Source organism: Rhipicephalus sanguineus, chromosome 8 (assembly GCF_013339695.2).
Source record: "Rhipicephalus sanguineus isolate Rsan-2018 chromosome 8, BIME_Rsan_1.4, whole genome shotgun sequence".
NCBI lineage: Eukaryota > Metazoa > Arthropoda > Arachnida > Ixodida > Ixodidae > Rhipicephalus > Rhipicephalus sanguineus.
In genome coordinates this window covers 11,296,591-11,316,786 of record NC_051183.1, presented here as the reverse complement: position 1 = coordinate 11,316,786, position 20,196 = coordinate 11,296,591, and the positions used below count along the sequence as shown (strand labels likewise).

At 45.4% G+C, this 20,196-nt stretch overlaps 1 protein-coding gene and 1 long non-coding RNA gene across 2 annotated transcripts; both read right to left on the bottom strand.

The window, feature by feature from the left end:
* Positions 1 to 710: 710 nt before the first annotated feature.
* LOC119402544 (uncharacterized) lies at positions 711 to 13,254 on the bottom strand. Its single transcript, XM_049418696.1, has 3 exons — positions 13,168 to 13,254; positions 11,050 to 11,349; positions 711 to 878 (listed from the first exon to the last, which is right to left on the bottom strand). Exons 1-3 carry the CDS (start codon positions 13,189 to 13,191, stop codon positions 711 to 713), a joined length of 492 nt encoding a protein of 163 aa, XP_049274653.1. The 5' UTR covers positions 13,192 to 13,254.
* A 3,396-nt stretch (positions 13,255 to 16,650) lies between these two features.
* On the bottom strand, positions 16,651 to 19,233 carry LOC119402597 (uncharacterized). Its single transcript, XR_005185841.1, has 3 exons — positions 19,172 to 19,233; positions 18,169 to 18,252; positions 16,651 to 16,912 (listed from the first exon to the last, which is right to left on the bottom strand). It is a non-coding gene; the product is annotated as an uncharacterized LOC119402597 (long non-coding RNA).
* Between the last annotated feature and the right edge of the window lie 963 nt (positions 19,234 to 20,196).

The window sequence follows — 20,196 nt, the reverse complement described above, 5'->3', positions numbered from 1 at the left end:
GCATCTGCCCGTCTGCCCGATATATACCTTGCCGCACGAAAATGGGAATTTATAAACAAAAGTTTGAGCACAGGCCACGAAAGGGCACTGGTGCTTCTTCGCGCATCCTCGGCGTTTCTTGTGGAAGGGGTCAGTGACCTTACAAAAGCTCATTAATTTTTGTGGAGCTGAAAACACCACATCTACTTCCGCTTTGCTGGCCACCTTCTTAAGGTTGTGGGATAACCCATGCAAATATGGCACAGACACTAACTTCCGCCTTTCTTGATTGTGCCTGCTCGAGCTTGCCGGTTCTTTTAACTTTCTCAACACCTTCTCTTTTGTGGTTTTGTGGTGATGGTTGCTGTTTTTTCATTGCTGTATAAGCACAACATGTTTTCCGAAATAAAGATTCAGTTGTGAGTAGCGCACGTCCCGTTCTCCTTCTGTGGCAACTGTCTTATCAGCGCTATGGCTTCAATGAACGTAACAAACCAACTAGCCCAAAAGTCTGTTCGCTTGCATTGTTTGTTGGTCGACCTCGTGGCCAGCTTGAAATCGCTATTCGTATTAGCGAGTGGTTGAAGTAGCATATTCAATAGCAAAGGGAAACAAGAAAACTGCGCACAAGTGCAACATAAGATCCCTAATATTCTAGTCTATTACGAACACGTGACTTGTTCTCAATGGCTTCTACAGTGCGGCATTCCGTGCATGAGATGACGATGATCTTACATCGAGCCTTCGTTGCCGATGACGAACTCCACAGAAGTGGTGTAGTTTTCGTGCGAGTATGTTCCGAATGTTCGAAACCTCACGCATTCTTCTACTCCGCCAAAGTCTGGGTCCTCGTAATAGTTCCTGAACATGAGGTACCATTCCCCAACATCCGGGTAACACTGCACAGATTAAAAAAAAACAGAGGGTGAACAAGCGCGAACAGTGTTTCCCATATCAGGCGGAACTTAAGGAGAAGGTGGAACCTTCAAGAGATGAAAAATTATTGAACACGAGGTGTCGCTGGAGCCAACGTTTCGACAAGCAGTGTTGTCTCCTTTAAGGTTGCAGCCTTGAAGAAACTCGCCGTGGTAATCTAGAGAATATAATGCTCGACTGCTGACCCAAAGGTCGCGGGATGGATCCCCTGCCGTGGCGGCTGCATTTCTATGGAGGCGAAGTGCTAGAGGCCCGTTTGCTTTGATTTAGGTGCACGGTAATGATCCCCAGGTGTTCGAAATTTCCCGAGACTAGCTCCACTATGGCGTCCCCCATAATGATATCGTGGTTTTCGCACGTAAAACCCAAACAATTATTGTTATTATTAGCTTTGAAGAAAACACCACCGACACACAGTGTTCGAGAATTCTTCACCTCTTCCGATATGAGCAAGAATGCAGCAAGAAAATCGCCAGTACAGTTCTTTCTAGCTTGGCGAGGTCTTCACAATGGCCACTTAACGGTGAGCTTTCTTTTAAATTAATCCTTATACTAAAATGTTACTTAATGGTGCGCAAGACGCTGTAGGAAAAGTACAGGTCGCCATCTTGACTGCTTCTATAGCAAAGCGTGATTTTGGGCGATCCTCACGCCGTTCACATATGCCACCGCTAAACGTGCTTTTTATTGGCCACAAGGTTTTCGCCGGGTTTAACGCAATCGTTTTCTTTTTCTGCAGCTCGAGATTCATATTACCATATCTTAATAATATATTAATTGTTGTGGTTTAACGTCCCGAAACCACGATATGATTACTAGAGACGCCGTAATGGAGGTCTGCGGAAATTTTGACCACCTGGGGTTCTTTAACGTGCACCTAAATGAAATTACACAGGCCTCTAGTACATAGTTCAAAACATGCCCGCAGCTACGTCTGAGAAGGCTGTAGCCTTAACGGAATTCAGTGTTTGTAGCTGTTCGAAGAAAGGTTTGTACAAGTTTTTATTCCGAAGAGTGGTTAAGCACTTCAGCATTGATGCTTCGGCACACGGAAACGACACAAGGAGACAGAGAAGGCAGAACGAAGTGCTGCAGGTAGTCCTGTCTTGTCCGTTTCCCCGTGTCATTTCAGTGTGCTGAAGTTTTTTTATGGATCCTTAATAAAACGCCCAATTGCGTACCCAAACATTGTTTTAAAGTTAATCAAAATGCCTAGTGGCAACGTGTTTATTTTAGTTTCATTCTTTATTAAGCGATGGTGTGCTGTGGCTCGTGTCACAGGTTCCGAAAAGCGCGCATACAGCCGCTGACGAGAAGTGCTTACAAAAGTAAGACACTGTGAACTAGGCCTCGGGTGCACATGGTGATTACTATGAGCCATATAGTTTCATAACAGTAAACTAGAGGGAAATATGGCGCTAATGACTGTAGGAGGTGCAACGCATGACGCTTCAGAAGCATGGGAATGATGGGTCGTACATCGATTTGCCTAAGCTTCGTTCTTTTTTAAATGCGAAGCATTTCTTAGCGAACTTCTGCGACTTTGAGCGTATCTATCTATCTATCTATCTATCTATCTATCTATCTATCTATCTAGCCGCCTACGACTTTGTGCTCTCCTGGTCGCTTGGTTAATCGAATGTGCACCAAAATTGGTATGGCGTAACATGACTGTATGACGAACATAAATGACAAGTCATAACATGAAAATCATGACACGCATGTCATGTACAGCATGATTTACATGCCACGCTCATGGTGCGCTGGCGGCCATTTCGCTAGATTGATATACACCAAAATTGGTATCTTGCGACGTGACTGTGTGGCGAACATAAATAACACGAGTTAACATGAAAATCATGACACGCATGTCATGTATAGCATGACTTACGTGCCACGCTCATGAAGCGCTGGCGGCCGTTTCGCTAGCTTGATCTACCCCGAAATTGGTATTGCGCGACGTGACTGTCTGACGAACATAAAAACACGAGTTAACATGAAAATCATGACACGCATGACATGTACAGCATGTCTTACGTGCCACGCTCATGGGGCGCTGGCGGCCGTTTCGCTAGCTTGATCGACCCCGAAGTTGGTATTGCGCGACGTTACTTTGTGACGAACATAAATAATAGGAGTTAACATGAAAACCATGACACGCATTTTCCTCAATTACATACAAGACGATGTAGGCAGCTCTGCTGGCTGCTTCGCATTACATCGATTCCCACAATGCGTGGGATCTGCCGGCTTTTTTTTTTTCGGCTCCGTGTGGTCTGCAGCCAAGGGTGTCAATATGGGCTTGTTGGTTCGTCGTAAGCTAGCCTGTAGCATAGCGCGGAAACAAACGAGGCCACTTACAACGAGCGCTTGTGTTCATCCTCTACTTGTACGGTGTCCTCGTTCGTTTCCACGCTGTGCTACAGGCCTGCAGCCGCTTTGTTCCAAGGCGACGTACGGCAAGAATTCAGTTCTCCCACTTCACCACCTAGACTCTTCTAGGTTCACCAATTCAAATCAGCTAACGAGATTCACAACGATCCATGCTTTCATACGAAACAAAAGCCAAAGCACAACAATAAACAACGCCAGAAGTGCGTTCGAAGCCGCATGCCCGGAGACTAGGGCAAATCCGTGTACTACTCATTATTCCCATTGTGGCTGAACGGTCTCAGCGCCACAGTTCCCTCTAGGAAATATTACAGGAAACTCTATGTTGTGAGCAACTATTCTTGATTATGAGAATGCATGCACTAACCCTTGTGGTGTCTCGGTAACGTTGAAGGTCACTTCTCTGTTCTGGGTAAACTATCGCAGTGCAGACAGCTGTTCGAAGCAAGGAGAGCAAAGCGAACTTTCCGACGGCTTTCTGCAGAACCAGCGCCATGTCTTTCTGCGTAAAACATCATGTCCGATGATTACATCGTGCCTCTTAAGCGCGTAGACGACGGAAGTTGGCTTCGGTGCGTTCGATTGTCGTCCATGGAGCGGAAATCGGTCGTTAGTTCAGTGCTGTGCTTATTAGCCCCGTAGTGTTCACGAGTTCACAATAACTACACTTCCGGTATCGGTACTGGAAGGTTGACTAATGATTTGAGGGTCATGGAAAGTGTGCTCTGTCTCGCAGGAAAGAGCACGTCAACGACAGCTTTCCTTGTTTTTTGAGCGTTAGACTTGCCCATCAGCGTTGTCGTAACTGTGATGGGATATTTCTCCATAATGTACCGCCCATGACGAAAAAACCTATGGTTCGCACGTCCCCATACATATAGGCGTGAGTACAGGGTCGGGGGGCCTTATTCACCTAAGGGAGGCGCAGTGGTTTCCCTATACACTCTACTCAGTCGGACCAGTCCCAAAATTGTTTAAAGGGCAGTGTAATGACATGCAGGTTTCTCGCGCTAAGGACGACCATGGACACCCGATTTCAAGAATTAAAGGGACTGTCTACCGCTCGGAAATTTCCTTCTGATTGTGGTGAAGATGAGAAGATCGTTCGTCACATCGGCGGCCACGAGCATGCTTTTGCCCCATAAAAAAGAATTATATTTTTGATTTGATGTTGAAAATCGTGAAAGAATTACCGCTAGCGTCACCCAACAGCGATGTGGTCAATCTACTGGTTGGACAAGAAATATTCGCAGGTAGACCCATTTTGCCTAAAAGCAAACACGTATAACTTGAAATTGTATTTTACGCACTTGAGGCAGCTTTCGGTTGCGTCAGAGAGTGATTTCTTGCTTTTTTTTTTCTCACGCATCCAAAAAGGCGCCCGGTGGCGCTGCTTGCGGCGCCGTCTTCGATTTCGTCTGCTTCAACTCATGCGCTATGCCATGCGACCCTCCGCGCTGGTCGTACTGTGCCGCTGTATTGTTGTTAGGATGTCTCACATGCGCTGCGCTGTGAAGACGTGCATTTATCGTATATTTTTGATGACTCAACTTGGCTTGGATTGCGGCAGCAGTGCTAAAATAAAGGCAGAGACTGTTGCGCCGCGCGGTGCACGAGCCGCTCCCACACAGAACTCCTGCATCGCACGGAAGTGACGTCACGCATTTTCCGGTTAGGCGCGCCGTTTGAGTGTGCCATGAATTCGCCGAATCGGCAAGCGAGTGTGCCTCCCCATCGGCGTCCCGTCAGCGGGACTTGCTGCTGGTGGTCCTGTCGACGGGCCCTTTGATATTGGATGTTGGATGACCCTCGCAGAATTGACTCTATTTACTATGACACGCTGTTTTAAGAATCAATGCACTTTCTCGGCGAGACCCAGGTCACGCAAAATTCAGATGCAGCTGGCTGCATCGGTTTCTCTTCAGAAACCGATGCAGCCAAGAATGTTGATTTGTCAAGAATGTTGATTTGCGTGGTTTATCAAGGCTCTGATCACAGGAAGTCGGACTGCAACAGACGTGGTCTCAGAAATGAGTCACTGGGCGCCTAGATTTCGCGAAAGGCTCGCGGTGATGTACTATCGCGATGAAAAGAAACGCGAACAGCGTAAAGCTTGGCTTTCGCTACAGTCGAACTTCAACATGCTTTGACTATCGCTGGACGAATCTGTGCTTTCAGCCGGCGTCACTGTAGCGTTCGAATTTTGCTCCGGCTGGAGCTATCGCATTGCGTGTGTGTTCCGAGTGCAAGGCACGAATGACAGATGATAACCATGTGGACAAGTTTCCTGCCGTCATTTTCGTAGTAGCTAGCAGTCACTGTTTCTCTTCGCCTCTTGTAGCCATGCCGAATGTGCAACACGAAACCTTGTTCTGTCGCTCAGTGTACCATCACCACCTCACAAAGTAATCGGCAGACTAATGGTACATTCGACTGGTCGTTTTCGAGCGCTCCGCAGGCGCTGAAAAAAGTGTGTAAAATAGCAAATAACCATTGCTACTAACATTATCGGGTCAAAACATGATCAGGAAGGAGAAAGATGACTTGCATACCTGCTTGTTCTCGTTGAAAAGGTTTAAAGCTGTTGAATTCAACAGTTTCAAACACAGTCAGAGCGCTCTCAAACGACCAGTCGAATGTACCATAAGTCGCTTCAAAATATTGACGTGTCGCCGTGATACTCTAGGCTACACTGTACTCTCGGCGATTAGCACTTCATAAACGATGCCCAATGGCAACAGCCGACTGCGTTAGCCCACCTACTACAAAACAGTGCCGAACAGTTTGTCTGCCTTGCTGAATAACGCGGTTTGGGACAACACAGCAGGATTTACCTAGCAACGGATGACAACGGCCGATACGTGTTCGCACTTTGCAAAAAACCTGCAGTGCAGGAGCATTGGCCATAAGAGACCACAGGCTTAGTAAAAACACTTCGCAGTCGCAGTGGGATTTCTTGTGTGTCCGGACGTTCACACGAACTGTGTAACAACATTTATTTCATCGTCGGCATTACCCATTGCGACAAGCAAAATGAGGTACTCGGCTGCAAGGGCACTCTCACCTTCGACAACACCACGTTTTGTCATCGCAAACTTGAATATGTAGTATCCAACAGCAACAATCCGCATATCATAGTGAGACTGCGAACATGACTTTCTCGCAGCTGCCATATTTGCCACCGTTATAGTGTGCCTCGATGTGTGCGCCCCCCTCGGACAAAACGCACATCAAGGCACCCTACACCGTTACCTTTTTTATTTATAAATACTGCGATCTTTCATTTGAAAGATCGTGGCAGGGTGGGAAAATGTTCGAAAATATGTACATACATTCAAAGGAACAATCAACGTGCAATAACTAAGTACGATGTGAATATACAGGGCTAAGGTTCAAAAACGCTTATTTCAGTAAATTCGTGGAGTAACACAATACAGAGTAACATAATACATAGTAACGTAATACGCATAACACATGTTACAGACTAACACAATAATTACAATAAAGCAAATAATACAATACAATAACTAGTGATGGTTTAGGTGAGGCTGTTTTGAAACAATGACAGTGTGTTATGTAAAACGACATCATTTGCAAGGCTATTCCAGTCATTAATAGTTCTAGGGAAGAATGAATACTTGTAGCAGTTAATCCGTGAAGTTAAAGGGGTTATCATTTTACTGTGTCGCTTGCGAGTGGCGTAACCGGAAGAGTACTGAAGGATGCCTGTAGTGTCAACATTTAAATGGCCATTTATTATTTGAAAGAAAAACTTAAGTCGGCAAATGCGGTTTCTGTCCACAACGGATTGGAGGCCACTTTTTATCAATAGCTCGGATACCGATGTTCTACCGTAGGAGTTATAAATAAAACGTAAGCCTTTCTTTTGCACTTTTTCTAGTTGATTAACATTCCGTTTAGTGAATGGATCCCATATTATCACAGCATATTCCAACATTGGACAAATGAGTGTTTTGTATGCTAGCATGCGTTCTGACGGGGTAGAATACTTTAAGGATCGTTTTAGAAAAAAAGAGTTTACGTAGACAGTTACCTGTAGTTATGTCAACGTGTTTGTTCCAGTTGAGATCATTAGTTATCCATAATCCAAGGTATTTGTATTCTGCAACTTCTGTTAGCTTGACGCTATTTGTGCCGTACTGATAACATAAAGGATTTTTCTTTAGTGTGATTTTCATATAAACTGTTTTGTTGTAATTAATTGCCATTTGCCATTCCTGGCACCAAGAAACGGCCTTGTGAAATTGATTATTGAGCCTTATCTGATCCCCAGCAGGTGATACTTTCGTGTATAACACACAATCATCAGCATAAAGCTTTACATTAACAGAAAGACCATTGGTTATATCATTTATATATAAAAGAAATAAAAGAGATCCGAGGACCGAGCCCTGAGGTACGCCGGAATCTACAGGAAGTTTGCTAGAGCAGCTGTCATTAAGTGAAACAAATTGTTGTCTGTTTTGAAGGTACGCTCGTATCCATGCTATCAGTTTCGAATTTTTCAAGATATATTGCAATTTATGAAGTAATTTTGTATGCGAAACTTTATCAAAAGCCTTTTGAAAGTCCATAAAAATGGCATCTAGCTGTTCACCTTCATTTAGTGCGGTAGAAAAATCGTGGATGGTTTCAACCAGCTGTGTAGTGGTTGAATATCCACGTCGAAACCCACGCTGTGCTCTTGTTATTACTTTGTGTTCCTCAAGAAATGTAACAATGTGTTTGTGAATTATGTGCTCTAGAATTTTACAAGCTGTTGAGGTTAACGAAACTGGTCGATAATTTTTTATTTGAGTTTTGTCACCTGCTTTGTGTAGGGGCTTAATTCGGGCAACCTTCCAGTCCTCAGGGAGCACACCTTCGTTCAGAGACCTAGTATACAACACACACAAATATTTTGCACACCACTCTGCGTACCGTTTTAAGAAGGCATTCGGTATCTCATCTGGTCCAACAGATTTTTTACCATCCAGATTTAACAATAAATTAAAGATACCCTCTTCGGAAATGGTGACATCTGATATTGGTGGTAGGTTTGCATCGAAGGGTGGGAGATGATTATTATCTTTTGTATAGACACTGTTGAAATAGTTATTAAAGGCCGTACAGGCAGCTTTTTCATCACTATCAAATTTTCCATCTAAAAGAAATACATCGGTAGAACACGTGCCTGGAGTGACCTCTTTCCAAAGTTTTCTTGGACACGTCTTAATAAATGACGGTAATTTTTCGTTAAAATACTTTTCTTTGTCACGAAAAGACTTTTCTTTAATTTCTTCACGTATATTGCAAATAATTGCTTTTAAATCAGGACTTTTAGCCTTGTTCGACCTTTTTTTTAACCGTTTCAACTTTCGCTTCAGTTGTAGCGTCTCTCTTGTTATCCAGGGATTGTGATTTTCGGCTTTCTTTGTAATTAAAGGAATGAAACGCTGCACACAATCTTCAATTATTCTCTTAAAAAAAAGCCACAGTTCTTCAACGCTACGATTGCCTGCATTGAAATGATCATATTCAAGGGCCAGTACATCAATTATAGATTCATCATCTGCTTTTGAAAAATTGGGAAACCTTTTCACCGTCGTCTGCTGATTAAGTGCAACTCCCTTTAGTGCCAGCACCACAGCCTTGTGATCCGATATGCCGTTTATGACGCTGCACGACATGCTTTCTTTTATATTGCCACTCACAAGATATATATCTAGGATAGATTTCGTCCCCTGATCTATTCTACTAGGGTCGGTAACTGTTTGCGTCAAGTCATATTGAAACATGATATCGGATATTTCAGTATCCGCAGCTTGAAATGGGTCTGATGAAAATGTTTCCCCATTCATGTTTGGCATATTAAAATCTCCCGCTATGATTAATTTACCTTCGGTTTTTACGTGACAATGAAGGTAATCCTTAAGCTTTGCGATAACATCGAAGGAAGCATTGGGTGGCCTGTAAACGACACCAAGAAGATATCTAATATTGCCATTGTACACTTTACAGAAGATGCTTTCTATGTCTTGAACGTCTGGCATTTTTACAACACGTGTTGTATTCCTAAAAAGAACAGCAACGCCCCCTGCCCTCCCATCTCGATCCTTACGGTACACTCTAATTTTTCGGTACAAACTCACTATCAAAAACATCATCTCGTAGCCATGTCTCAGTAACACAATATCTGGGTCATGCGCTAAAAGCATGCCTTCCAATTTCTCAGCCTTATTAACAATACTGCGGCAATTCACATTTAGCATCACTAAACATCGTTCATCTAGTTTCCCCGAGCCTTAATTTGGTTAGATAACCTATATCTCTTATTCTTATCATCATCCCAACAAAAAATCTTTCCATCAATGCTTATTTTGTCATAAACTAACTTCACTTTAGATCCATTTGTGCGCTCACGCGACGAACTTTGCCACAATTTTTTTCGGATATCACGAACACGAGCGGAAAAGTCTTCACTTATCGACAGCTCGGTGCCCTTCAGCTTGGAAATCCTCTGCAGAATAGCTACCTTGTCCCGGTAATCGAGTATTTTTATAATTACTGGGCGTTCTTTGCCATTCTTTTTTCCCAATCTGTGACATCTTTCTATGCCACTGACATTCACTCCCAGCTTTCCTTCAAATAAGTCCGTTTTTATTATTTCAGTAAGGTCAGCAGTCGTTTCATTAGCTTCTTCCCTCAGGCCAAAAACAATCAAGTTATTTCGTCGACTTCTGTTCTCTAACTCGTCAATTTTCTTGACCGCAAATTCCAAATCTTTCTCAAGTTGTGTTGCTCTTTGCTTTAAATCGTTTACATCTGTTTTCAGTTCAATCAAAGGCTTTGTCTGCATTTCGACAGAACTCATCCTTTCAGTCAAGCTAGCAACTTCTTTTTCGATTTTTTCTTGTTTTGATAAGACACTGTTCATCATATCAGTCATGTTTTTTTGTCCTGAAAGAAGCTGCTGCAGTATTTCTTTATCCGAAGGGCCAGGGTTTGCCTCAATATCCCCGCAAACTAACAAATCCACACCAAAAATACAAATACATGAGAAAAAGCTACCAAGTGGGCGTGGCAGCAACACTAAAAAGCGGTTATCACTGCGGTAACATGGCGCAGGCAAGTAGGAACTAACCTGCACCACAAAGACGAATGGTTTGGTGAGCATTTCGCCCGGAGTGCCGCTGCCTGGCCCACTGAAGTTCGACGGAGGTACGCAGCTTCTTATAGCCTTTGGAAGGTCCGAGGCCGCTGACGTCACCGATGTTGGCGCATGCGTCGGAGTCGGGACAAAGGGAAGGATGGCTTCTTCGATAAGACAACGGTGACCACGCAGTCGAATCTCGATGCCGTGATGATCCTTCCAGTCATGTGACGGGTCTGTCAAAACGGAGGCATATTCAGCCGCTTGCGTTCCGAAAACGGCAGCCACAACCTGCACCACAAAGACGAATGGTTTGGTGAGCATTTCGCCCGGAGTGCCGCTGCCTGGCCCACTGAAGTTCGACGGAGGTACGCAGCTTCTTATAGCCTTTGGAAGGTCCGAGGCCGCTGACGTCACCGATGTTGGCGCATGCGTCGGAGTCGGGACAAAGGGAAGGATGGCTTCTTCGATAGACAACGGTGACCACGCAGTCGAATCTCGATGCCGTGATGATCCTTCCAGTCATGTGACGGGTCTGTCAAAACGGAGGCATATTCAGCCGCTTGCGTTCCGAAAACGGCAGCCACAACCTGCACCACAAAGACGAATGGTTTGGTGAGCATTTCGCCCGGAGTGCCGCTGCCTGGCCCACTGAAGTTCGACGGAGGTACGCAGCTTCTTATAGCCTTTGGAAGGTCCGAGGCCGCTGACGTCACCGATGTTGGCGCATGCGTCGGAGTCGGGACAAAGGGAAGGATGGCTTCTTCGATAAGACAACGGTGACCACGCAGTCGAATCTCGATGCCGTGATGATCCTTCCAGTCATGTGACGGGTCTGTCAAAACGGAGGCATATTCAGCCGCTTGCGTTCCGAAAACGGCAGCCACAACCTGCACCACAAAGACGAATGGTTTGGTGAGCATTTCGCCCGGAGTGCCGCTGCCTGGCCCACTCCGGGCGTTTCGCAGCGCCCCCTCGATTTAAGGTGTTTGCGATATGTAAATAATTAACAAATGTACAATAACTAACTCCTCACGCTTGTTTAATATTTTTGTAGGTTTAACACATTATAAAGTAATAATCTGTCCATTTGAATTGTTTTAAGCTTACTTTATTGTGGTGACGTCACTTCCGTGCGGTGCAGGGGTGCTATCGCGGTACGATTCTATTTTAAATGCGAATGCATTTCTTAGTCGGGCTGTGTAAGGCATCCGGCATTGTCCGCGCGCCTCTCCGCTCTCACTCCCTCTCCCATAGCAGCAGCTGCGGGCGCGCGCGCTTATCCTCGCCCCTAGCAACCGGAGCAGGTGGTGCGGGCGGAGTAGCGGAGAGTGAGTGGAGAGGAGGAGCGCGCTCTGGCAATGCCACCTAGAAAAAAAATTAAGGCCTGCTCACTGCCGCCGTGACGTCACGCGTCTTGACCGAGCGAGCGAACGCGCGGGAGACAGTGAAGCCATTGCCACTATCGTCTCCTATGAAATGATAAAGCGTTCGCGGCTAGTTTTACATGCGTAACAGCTTTATTTTGCCTTTTGCGTCGGGATTGGCGCTGGCTTAAGGAATGTGTTACGCTTTAGAGTCTTTGGTGATTGGTCTGTAAGCGACCTATTATTGCACTTAAAGATAAGAAAAGATTGTGCGCTATCGAAAATGTGACCGATTTATAAATGCGAAGGTTGATGGCCCCGAAAAGTGACTCAATAAATAAGGCAAGTTTGATTCATCCTTCATTCTTTATTTACACACACACACACACACCCACACACGTCACACTGTCCATAAGATGCGCAGAAACTGTTCCTATTTATTTGGTAAACTGAGAAAAATTGTCGGCACTGCGTCCAGAGGTCCCGAGTCAGCCGAGTAGCCCCCATAGGAGTTACTACTGTCTTGCCGGTTCTTGGTTCGGTGTACTTGGTAGTCGCCCTTAAGTGTTCTGGCTTGAAATCGAGCTCACACACCTGAAAACCATTTAAGAAAGCGGCTTATCACAGGCTTTCCGCTCCACTCTGATACTTATTTGCTCAGTTACAAAACAACAAAATCTATGAGGTGTCTACAGGCATCCCAATTCGGCTGACTTGCAGCAATACACATTTCAAGGAAACAAATTAGGCGAAGGTGCTGGCAAGACTGGCGCATAATTATAATACCGCAGAAGGTGGTCGGAGCACCGGTCAGAAATACTATGTATACAAAACAGATGCACGACGCCACGCACCGCCACTGCTTAGCGTTTCTCAGTCAAAAGAAGCCCGCGGTGCTACGCGCAAATAGCGAAATGTTTACCCACCCTGAAGGAAAGAAACGCCTGCTCTGAGAATATACTGCCACGCGCGTTTATTGCTCAATTTTTATGAGTTCGGGGTGCGAGCAGCGGAACGCAAAAGGCATCTCTCGCACCGCTTGTGAAGTCGCTTGATTGGAGCATCAAGGTGCGTCTACTTCGTTTCGCTGTCGTTTTGCAGCCCAGCTCACCGCGTCTCGGCAAGACGCGCTCGTCAAAAAAGGGAAATCTATGCACTCTCTAGAGACGCTACATCATTGCGTGGGTGAGCGTCTGCGAAGCTCAGCTAAATGTGCCTTATGTAAAGGCTTACGCTAACAAGTCAGAAGTGCACACGGCATTATTTTATCGAAATAACTGAACGTGTTAGAGGTGGTGCCTTTAAAACATCTTAAAAGCAAGTAGCATAGACTACACATACCTTTGAATCACGGAGAGAATGCATATCGATGCCATCCCGATGAACGGCACGCTCTCATTTCTCTTTTTGGTCGCCTTGGGAGAATGAAACCACTGAAACCTTCGGTACATCGCCAATATCGGCGACACTTGTGCCCACAGCACTGCTCCATTGGGAGAGCTTGCAGGTGTACAACATTCCGTGAACGAAGCACATCACATCACCACGCAGCACTTCACAAACGCAGACCACGGTCTTCAAGCAGACGCCAAAAGAAACACCAGTATACCACGGCAGGCTTCGTCAGGCTTAGCAATCCTGCTCTCTCGAATGGCGTGAGCATGCATGCGCACGTCTACTCAGCAGGAGACGAGGGTCAAAAATGACTGACGTCAGAGGCCATGCCCGAAGTAGTGAGCAGGCCTGAAAATATTCTAGAGGGCGCTGGCTCTGGCGTGTGAGGGCGCTCGATCGCGGGAGCTCGGCCAGGTGTTGGCTCGGCCAGCGCAAATTTTTTCCTAGGTGGCATTGGCTCGGCGGAGCTCCCGCGTGTGTGGAGAAGGTAGGTGCAGTGCTTCACCGCTCCTTCTCTCGCCGTTCGCTCTCTCTCCTCCCTGCGCCACCGCCTCAATGCAGTGCGTTTGAAACGCGTTTGTAGCGTTTGTGCTGCCTTGGCACAGCCTGGTACAATGCGTTCTAAACGCGTTTGTGCTGCATTGAAGGCGGTGGCAACATCCCTGAGGTGATAACGAACGCACGTAGGAAGCGTTCGTTGAAAGAGGCGCCCAAAAGGGAGACACTTGAGCACATCAGTGTGTCCAGCTTTACGCCATTAAAATTACTACGCCGTGTACTCTCGGCGCAAGAAATGCATTCGCATTTCCTCACGATTCCCTTTGGGGAGGTGGGGGCATTTTTTTTTCCAATGCTTTTCGTGCTTTTTCCGCTTGGCCAGTGGTCAGAACGACGGTCCGCCCGCGTTATCAGCGCGATCAGCCAGCCGCGAGTGGTGGATGATAAGAATAGCATAGAATATGGCATTGGAATCGGAAATAGCATCGTTCCGCGATTGCACCCCAGGGGCCAGTTCTGTGTGGGATCGTTCGCGCACCGCGCGGCGGACGAGGCGCTGCCTAAAATAAACGCATAGACTGCGATTACAGCAAAACAAGTGTTCTGTAATCGTATAATAAGGCTTCATTTAACCGCTAGCGCGCTGAAAAAGACTGTTACATTCATTACATTCGTGTTTAGCGAAAATAAAGTAATCCTGCAGAAATCACATGTGCTTTCGATTTTTATTTTTACCGGCATTACAATCGTCATCGCGTCCATCAACCAGTGTTGTGGGTCGCTTAAGTTTAACTTTTTCATTCATTGCGAAGCCTGTTTTCCTTCGTTCAGTATCCACCCATTGGTGGTGAGGGGGGCGGGTGGTGAAACTTTACCCCCTCTCCCTATTACAGAGCACAGCGGACGCCTATGCCCATGCACCTGACATATCCACACCTCATTATGACGGCATAATGTTGCAGGTGATTTACCCTTTTAATCCGGAATTCGCATATCTGGTTGGAAGACCTTCCTTTTGCTGTGCGATTCCTCTGCCGTGCGAGTACAGCAAGTGGTCCAAGGATACTTCCTGACCATTGTGATACGTGCGAATGCTTGCGAATCCATCATAATTTGTCTAGTTTCATGTGTTTGGTTCTGTGTGCGTGTTTAATAAACATGCAAAGTTGAAAAAAAAATATTCGGGAAGATTTAAACTCGACCCCCCCCCCCCCCAACCTCTCTGGCTACGCCAGTGTGAGCACTCTTGTGCAGTTATGTATGAAGTCACGTGCTACCCTATGTACTGTGGATAAAATTTGGTCATAAATGCGTACTTCTGAACGTTCTTGTGTGAAGTGAATTATTGCCAGGGAAGTGTCTGCGTTCATTTTATTTTCACGATTTGTTTCAGTCTACAATTCGATCTATTTACTTCTACATTCATTTTAAGGTAACTAGTGTTTTTGTTGTCATTGCTGAGAGATAGAGCAGCCGAGGTGCTTATATGCAAATCTTTCCACAGCGAGAAAGTTACAACCGAACAGAGCGGATTGTACAGAATCCGTTCTGTTCTGAATTGAAACGCGCGCGCACATCGATTCAGCACGCTAAAAACAGCTTGCTTCAGAACTAGCAAGAGAAGTCGCTACAGTCATACCAGTATTTGAAGTTAGCTCCCTGAGAAATACTAAAAGCGGAAAACATGGCGCCAGTTAGGTAAGATGCACATCAAGGGTTGTCCTGAGTTAACTGTAGCATGAAACCGTATGTTCTACGATTCCTTTTGTGTACCGATATTCACGACACAAATGAACAAAGAAAGAAAGTTTTGTTTTTATGTTGTCTTGATAACCAAATTAAAAGGAGTAGCCATCACAGGAAAGTGGTAAGGACTCCTTCGTTTACGCTTATTTTTAATCAGAATACCATCACTACAACTAAGCCGTTTACGTGTGACAAGGACATGAATATTTGCTCAACACAAAACGCGTCTGTGTGCACTCCTGCTCAAGTACAGCTGCTTGCAGGGGCTCTGTAAACCATTACACTCTTACAAACGCTGAAATATCACTCTAGGATTCTTTCTTCAATATTGTTACTGTAATGGTGACAAAAATGCACCAAAAATATTTAGGGCGTCATTAGCTTTATCGTACGCGCGCACCTATAGTTCTTGCGGCTCCTGGTCAGTACTCTAGCCACTAGCCTGCGCCCTCAGCAGTTTCCAAGTTATTGTTATTAGAGTGTGAGTTTGTACAGTATTGGACAAATGAAATGCGAACACGAAAAAGTCAGTCACGCCGCAAAAGTGAAGCATTAAATGCGACAGCAACAAATTGGAATGTTATAGGAAGTAAGGCCAGCAGCTAATCCTTTTAGCATGCGACCTGGCGTAACTCAACAAAACGCTGGCGTAAGAAAAGCGGCCGCTGCAGCAAGAGAAGCGACATTTGTGTTTCTAACGCTTCAATGAAACTGCGCGGTGAGGTCTCAGTACGTACAAAGGTATGAGCCGCCTGCTGATACCTGTCAAGGTATGGCGACCGTGCCCATCTGCTCAAAATACACACTTCTTGCCGGAGCTGCGCAGCCCCTGTCCCCTCCTGGACCCCCCCTCCCCCTTCCCGCTGTGCTTTTCGCGCGACGAAAACGGCCGGCGTGTTTTTTGTCCGCTTGAGCAGGGATCGTCTGCTCCCCACGCACGCTCATAGAACATACGACGCGTGGAGAGGTGTTATCCCCCTCGAACATTACACGAAACGTAACGGTGACGGAGACGCGATAGCAACAGGAAAGCGCGCCTGCAGTAGCCATATAATCACTCCCGCAATAATGCGAAAGCTGAACAGCTTCCGCAAGCGATAACTCGAGATCACAATGTAGCAATGGTACCTACTTATGCGATAGGAAACAGTAGTTTGGGCCCCACACTAAGTGTGCAAGGCGAAATACTGACTACAATAAGCGTACCGGCGACTGCAGAAACGAAATAACGTGTTTTCTTAGCCCTAACTTGTTGGAATTTAAATTGTTCCTGGTTGTACATTTCCAGATGCAAGGTTGCCTATATAATTCTTCGTCTACATGGGGCAAGTGTTGTCGTAGAAGTAGTATTTTGGTGACGTGCCGCAGTTTTCGTCGTAGATGAACTCGCAGCCGTCGTTGTCCTGGAAGCCTGTGTCTATGCGGAGCCAGTAGCTGCAGCCGTATCCTGCGCGAGTGATACACGTAGTAGATTAAGGCGTTAGCCAAAGGTGAAAGCCCAAAGTGACATCAGCAACAATTTCCTCCTTCTTTCCCTCTATGTCACATTATTATGTATCTGTCATGTAATGCTTCTTCAATATTTACTAGACCGAAATAATATTTTTTTCCAGTAAACTGCAAGTATACTTGGTGCACTGAGTTGCATGTGATCAAGATTACAACACTTGCTGTTGCCTGCTGAAAACTTGCTCCTTCAGCAAGCAGATTTTTGAGACAGCACAACTCTGTAGGTTGGTGAACACGCTTATCATTTCGCTGCTGCGATGAGGAACGTAAGTGAGACTTTTGCTTGTTATGCTCATTATCTTAAGTCCATTGCATTTCTATCTTCACTTTATGTACCAAGGCAGTCTTTGATCCTGTACCAGTTGACTGCGAAAAAAGTATACTGACCAAAATTGAGCCGACCTTGCCTATCGTTCCATTAATTCATTTATGCGGATGATTGTAATTTCAGACTTCATTTTCTCATTGTCAAACCACCTCGTCAAATCCAGCGTTAGCATTGTCATAGCGAAAGAAAAAAACACCCACAATAGCTGACATTCGAAGCCAATCAGTATTGTAGAGGTCGGTGATGACATTATCCTCGCACATAAGTTGTTTTTGACGCAATAACAGTTTGCTGGAGCAGCGTTTTGTCATTGGACTCATAAAGGTAAAATGTACCAAGGATACTTAGGATTAACAGCGCAAAATAACACACGTCGGACAGGAAAAAGACGAGACAAGCAATGTTTCAGTTCTCTTCTTTCGACGGTACCAAAGGTATACATGATGAACGTGATGATGGTTCCTAAACGTGCACGTAATAACTCATTTGTCTCTTGACCACGTTTTTCTTATCCATGTGACTACAAAAGTTTAAAAGGGCGGTCGCATGATATAAAGCGCCCGGCAAGATGGCCGCATTGGATGGCTTTCGTCTTGGGCACAAGGGTCCCTGTGAGTTTTTTTATCGTTAATCAAATATTTTGCATATAATAAACTATGTTTTATTATACACTGCATTATTGCCTCAAGAATGTATAATCTGTTTTGCTGAAATTCTTAACTGAAAGTAGGCTTCAAGAGGCAGGCGGAAACGCATCAATAATCAGACGAGACTGTGCGAGGCGTGGAGAGACTTCACGAGAATTTGCATAGAGCTTCGCATAGAGCTTAAGCGTCATGCTGTTCAAAGATGAGCAGCTTTCTCACCATGGGCAGCATAGTGGTGACGAAGGATTGTACAAGTCAGACAGTCAGTGTACAGCACATGAAAATCTCGCGTGATGGAAATATCTGAAATAGCAGAGAAACATTTTCAGGTAGACATAGGCACTATGGCTAAGGAGAAAGCAGTCATGTCTTGTAATAAAACACCATAGCATTTGCCACTATTCCTGCGTGTTTGAACTAGCTTGGAACCAACTTATGGTCGTTTTCTCGCGTTTTTATTTTTGCACTCATATAGTGCGTTTGAATAATCCCTCTTTGCGCAGCGCACGAAATTGACAAGGACACAAGAGAAGAGGACGGGACAAGCGCTGACTTCAGCGCATTGTCCCGTCCTTTTCTCTTGTGTCCTTGTCAATTTCGTGCGCTGCGCAAAGATGGATAAGTTCCAACTCGCCCGCCTATCAATCCTATTACTGAATAATCCCGCTGCGTAGTGCATTGTTCGAAGAAATCATATCTTTGAGGCAGATGAGCAAGTTTTACTAGAGTAGGTGTGCATCACAACGCAAAAAGAAAATGTCTATCCTAATCATTGCTAAATAAATAAGGACCTGGTGGAAGACGCATATAATCTTTTTGCCGCTCTAAATCTGGTGGTGGCGTAGTGTAGTGCCTAACGATAGTCCAACGCGGATTCAAAAATTTCAAGAATAACGCTTTAGTTATAGAAAAACGCGTCGCATCTTGATTTTGGACGAGTGCAGCGCGATTTTCACGAAGACAGGAGACACACAAACACAGACGAGCGCCCGTGTCTCCTGTCCTTGTCTCCTGCATTCGTGCAAAGTATGTACGAACTCGGCCAGGTCAAAGTAATATTGGAACAGGCATCCTGATTCTCATATTTTCTTGCGATTAAGGCTTACAGCTTCACAGACACATAGAACACATCCTGTACAGTCTCGATATTTTCTCCCAGTTTTAAAAAAATACGCGAACATTCGGAGACATTTTTAGACTCAAAATATATGGTGATGCCTACCCGTATTCTACATCGGAGCTGTTATAGTCGAGTCGTGGCCGCCCACAGCGATGTCGTTCTCAGCATAGCCCAGCCGGGAGAGGGGGCAAGCGCATAGGGACAGGGAAAGCATAGCATAAGCCAGGCATAGGCGAGAGTGAAAGCTTAGCATAGCAGAGTTGGGGGAGGGAAGTGAGAGTGAAGGTAAGGAGGAAGGGAGAGTGTAAAGCAATGGAGTGTTCAGGCGAGGAGGGAGGAGGAAGGACGTGACCGCCAAATTGAATCGGGGGCGAGGAGGAAGGGAGAGAGAGTCGCTGAGGCTTTCCCTTGGCTCCGCTGTCCATTGGTGTTTGCGATGGTAAAACTACGCCTAGAAGTTTTACTATCATGTTAATGTGGTACAGAATATTTCCCCTGGTTGCATTACACACATTTAATGAAACCGACGGACATTTAAGCCAAGGAAAGCATTGGGACGGTATTTGTGGTTTCTTAACTGTATTGTAATGATTCTCGCTTGAATTGCAAGTAATTAATGCGCACAAAAAATCACCCTTTCCGTCGGTGGGATCCAAACCCACAACCTTAGAATAACGCGTCCGATGCTCTCCATTTCAGCTATGGCGGAGGGTACTCCTCTGTCCACTTTCTAGGGTATTTATGTGTGCTTAATACCTGGGTGTCTTAGTCATCGCCACCCGTAGCCCAGGCGGCGAGTGTAGTCAATGGATGCAGTCTTTCACGATAAAAATGGACAACTTTTATTCAATGGCACAAGGAAAATCATCCGCGTGTTATAAAGCCGGGGGCGCGATTTGGATCTTGAAAGGGCAAATTCTTTTTTTTTTTTTTGCAATATCAGTGTGCGTGCGAGTGTCAATTCTAATTTCGCTACACTGTTTCGAGTTGATTTTATTTATGTTTCTTTGCGGCACGTCAAACGTAGGCACGGCCCAGCTAGTAACATGTGCATGACCGGTTGAATTCACTTATCGTTAACTATACACCTACAAGCAGCGCACTGACGAAATAGTCCACACTCTGTC

What these genes read in the sequence shown, in the direction of transcription:
- LOC119402544 (XM_049418696.1), bottom strand. Translation starts at nt 13,191, where the DNA reads ATGCATTCTCTCCGTGATTCAAAG. An exon ending in ATTCTCTCCGTGATTCAAAG is followed by an intron (nt 11,350 to 13,167) that starts GTATGTGTAGTC and finishes TTTGTGGTGCAG; the next exon opens with GTTGTGGCTGCCGTTTTCGG. An exon ending in CATTCGTCTTTGTGGTGCAG is followed by an intron (nt 879 to 11,049) that starts GTTGTGGCTGCC and finishes TAATCTGTGCAG; the next exon opens with TGTTACCCGGATGTTGGGGA.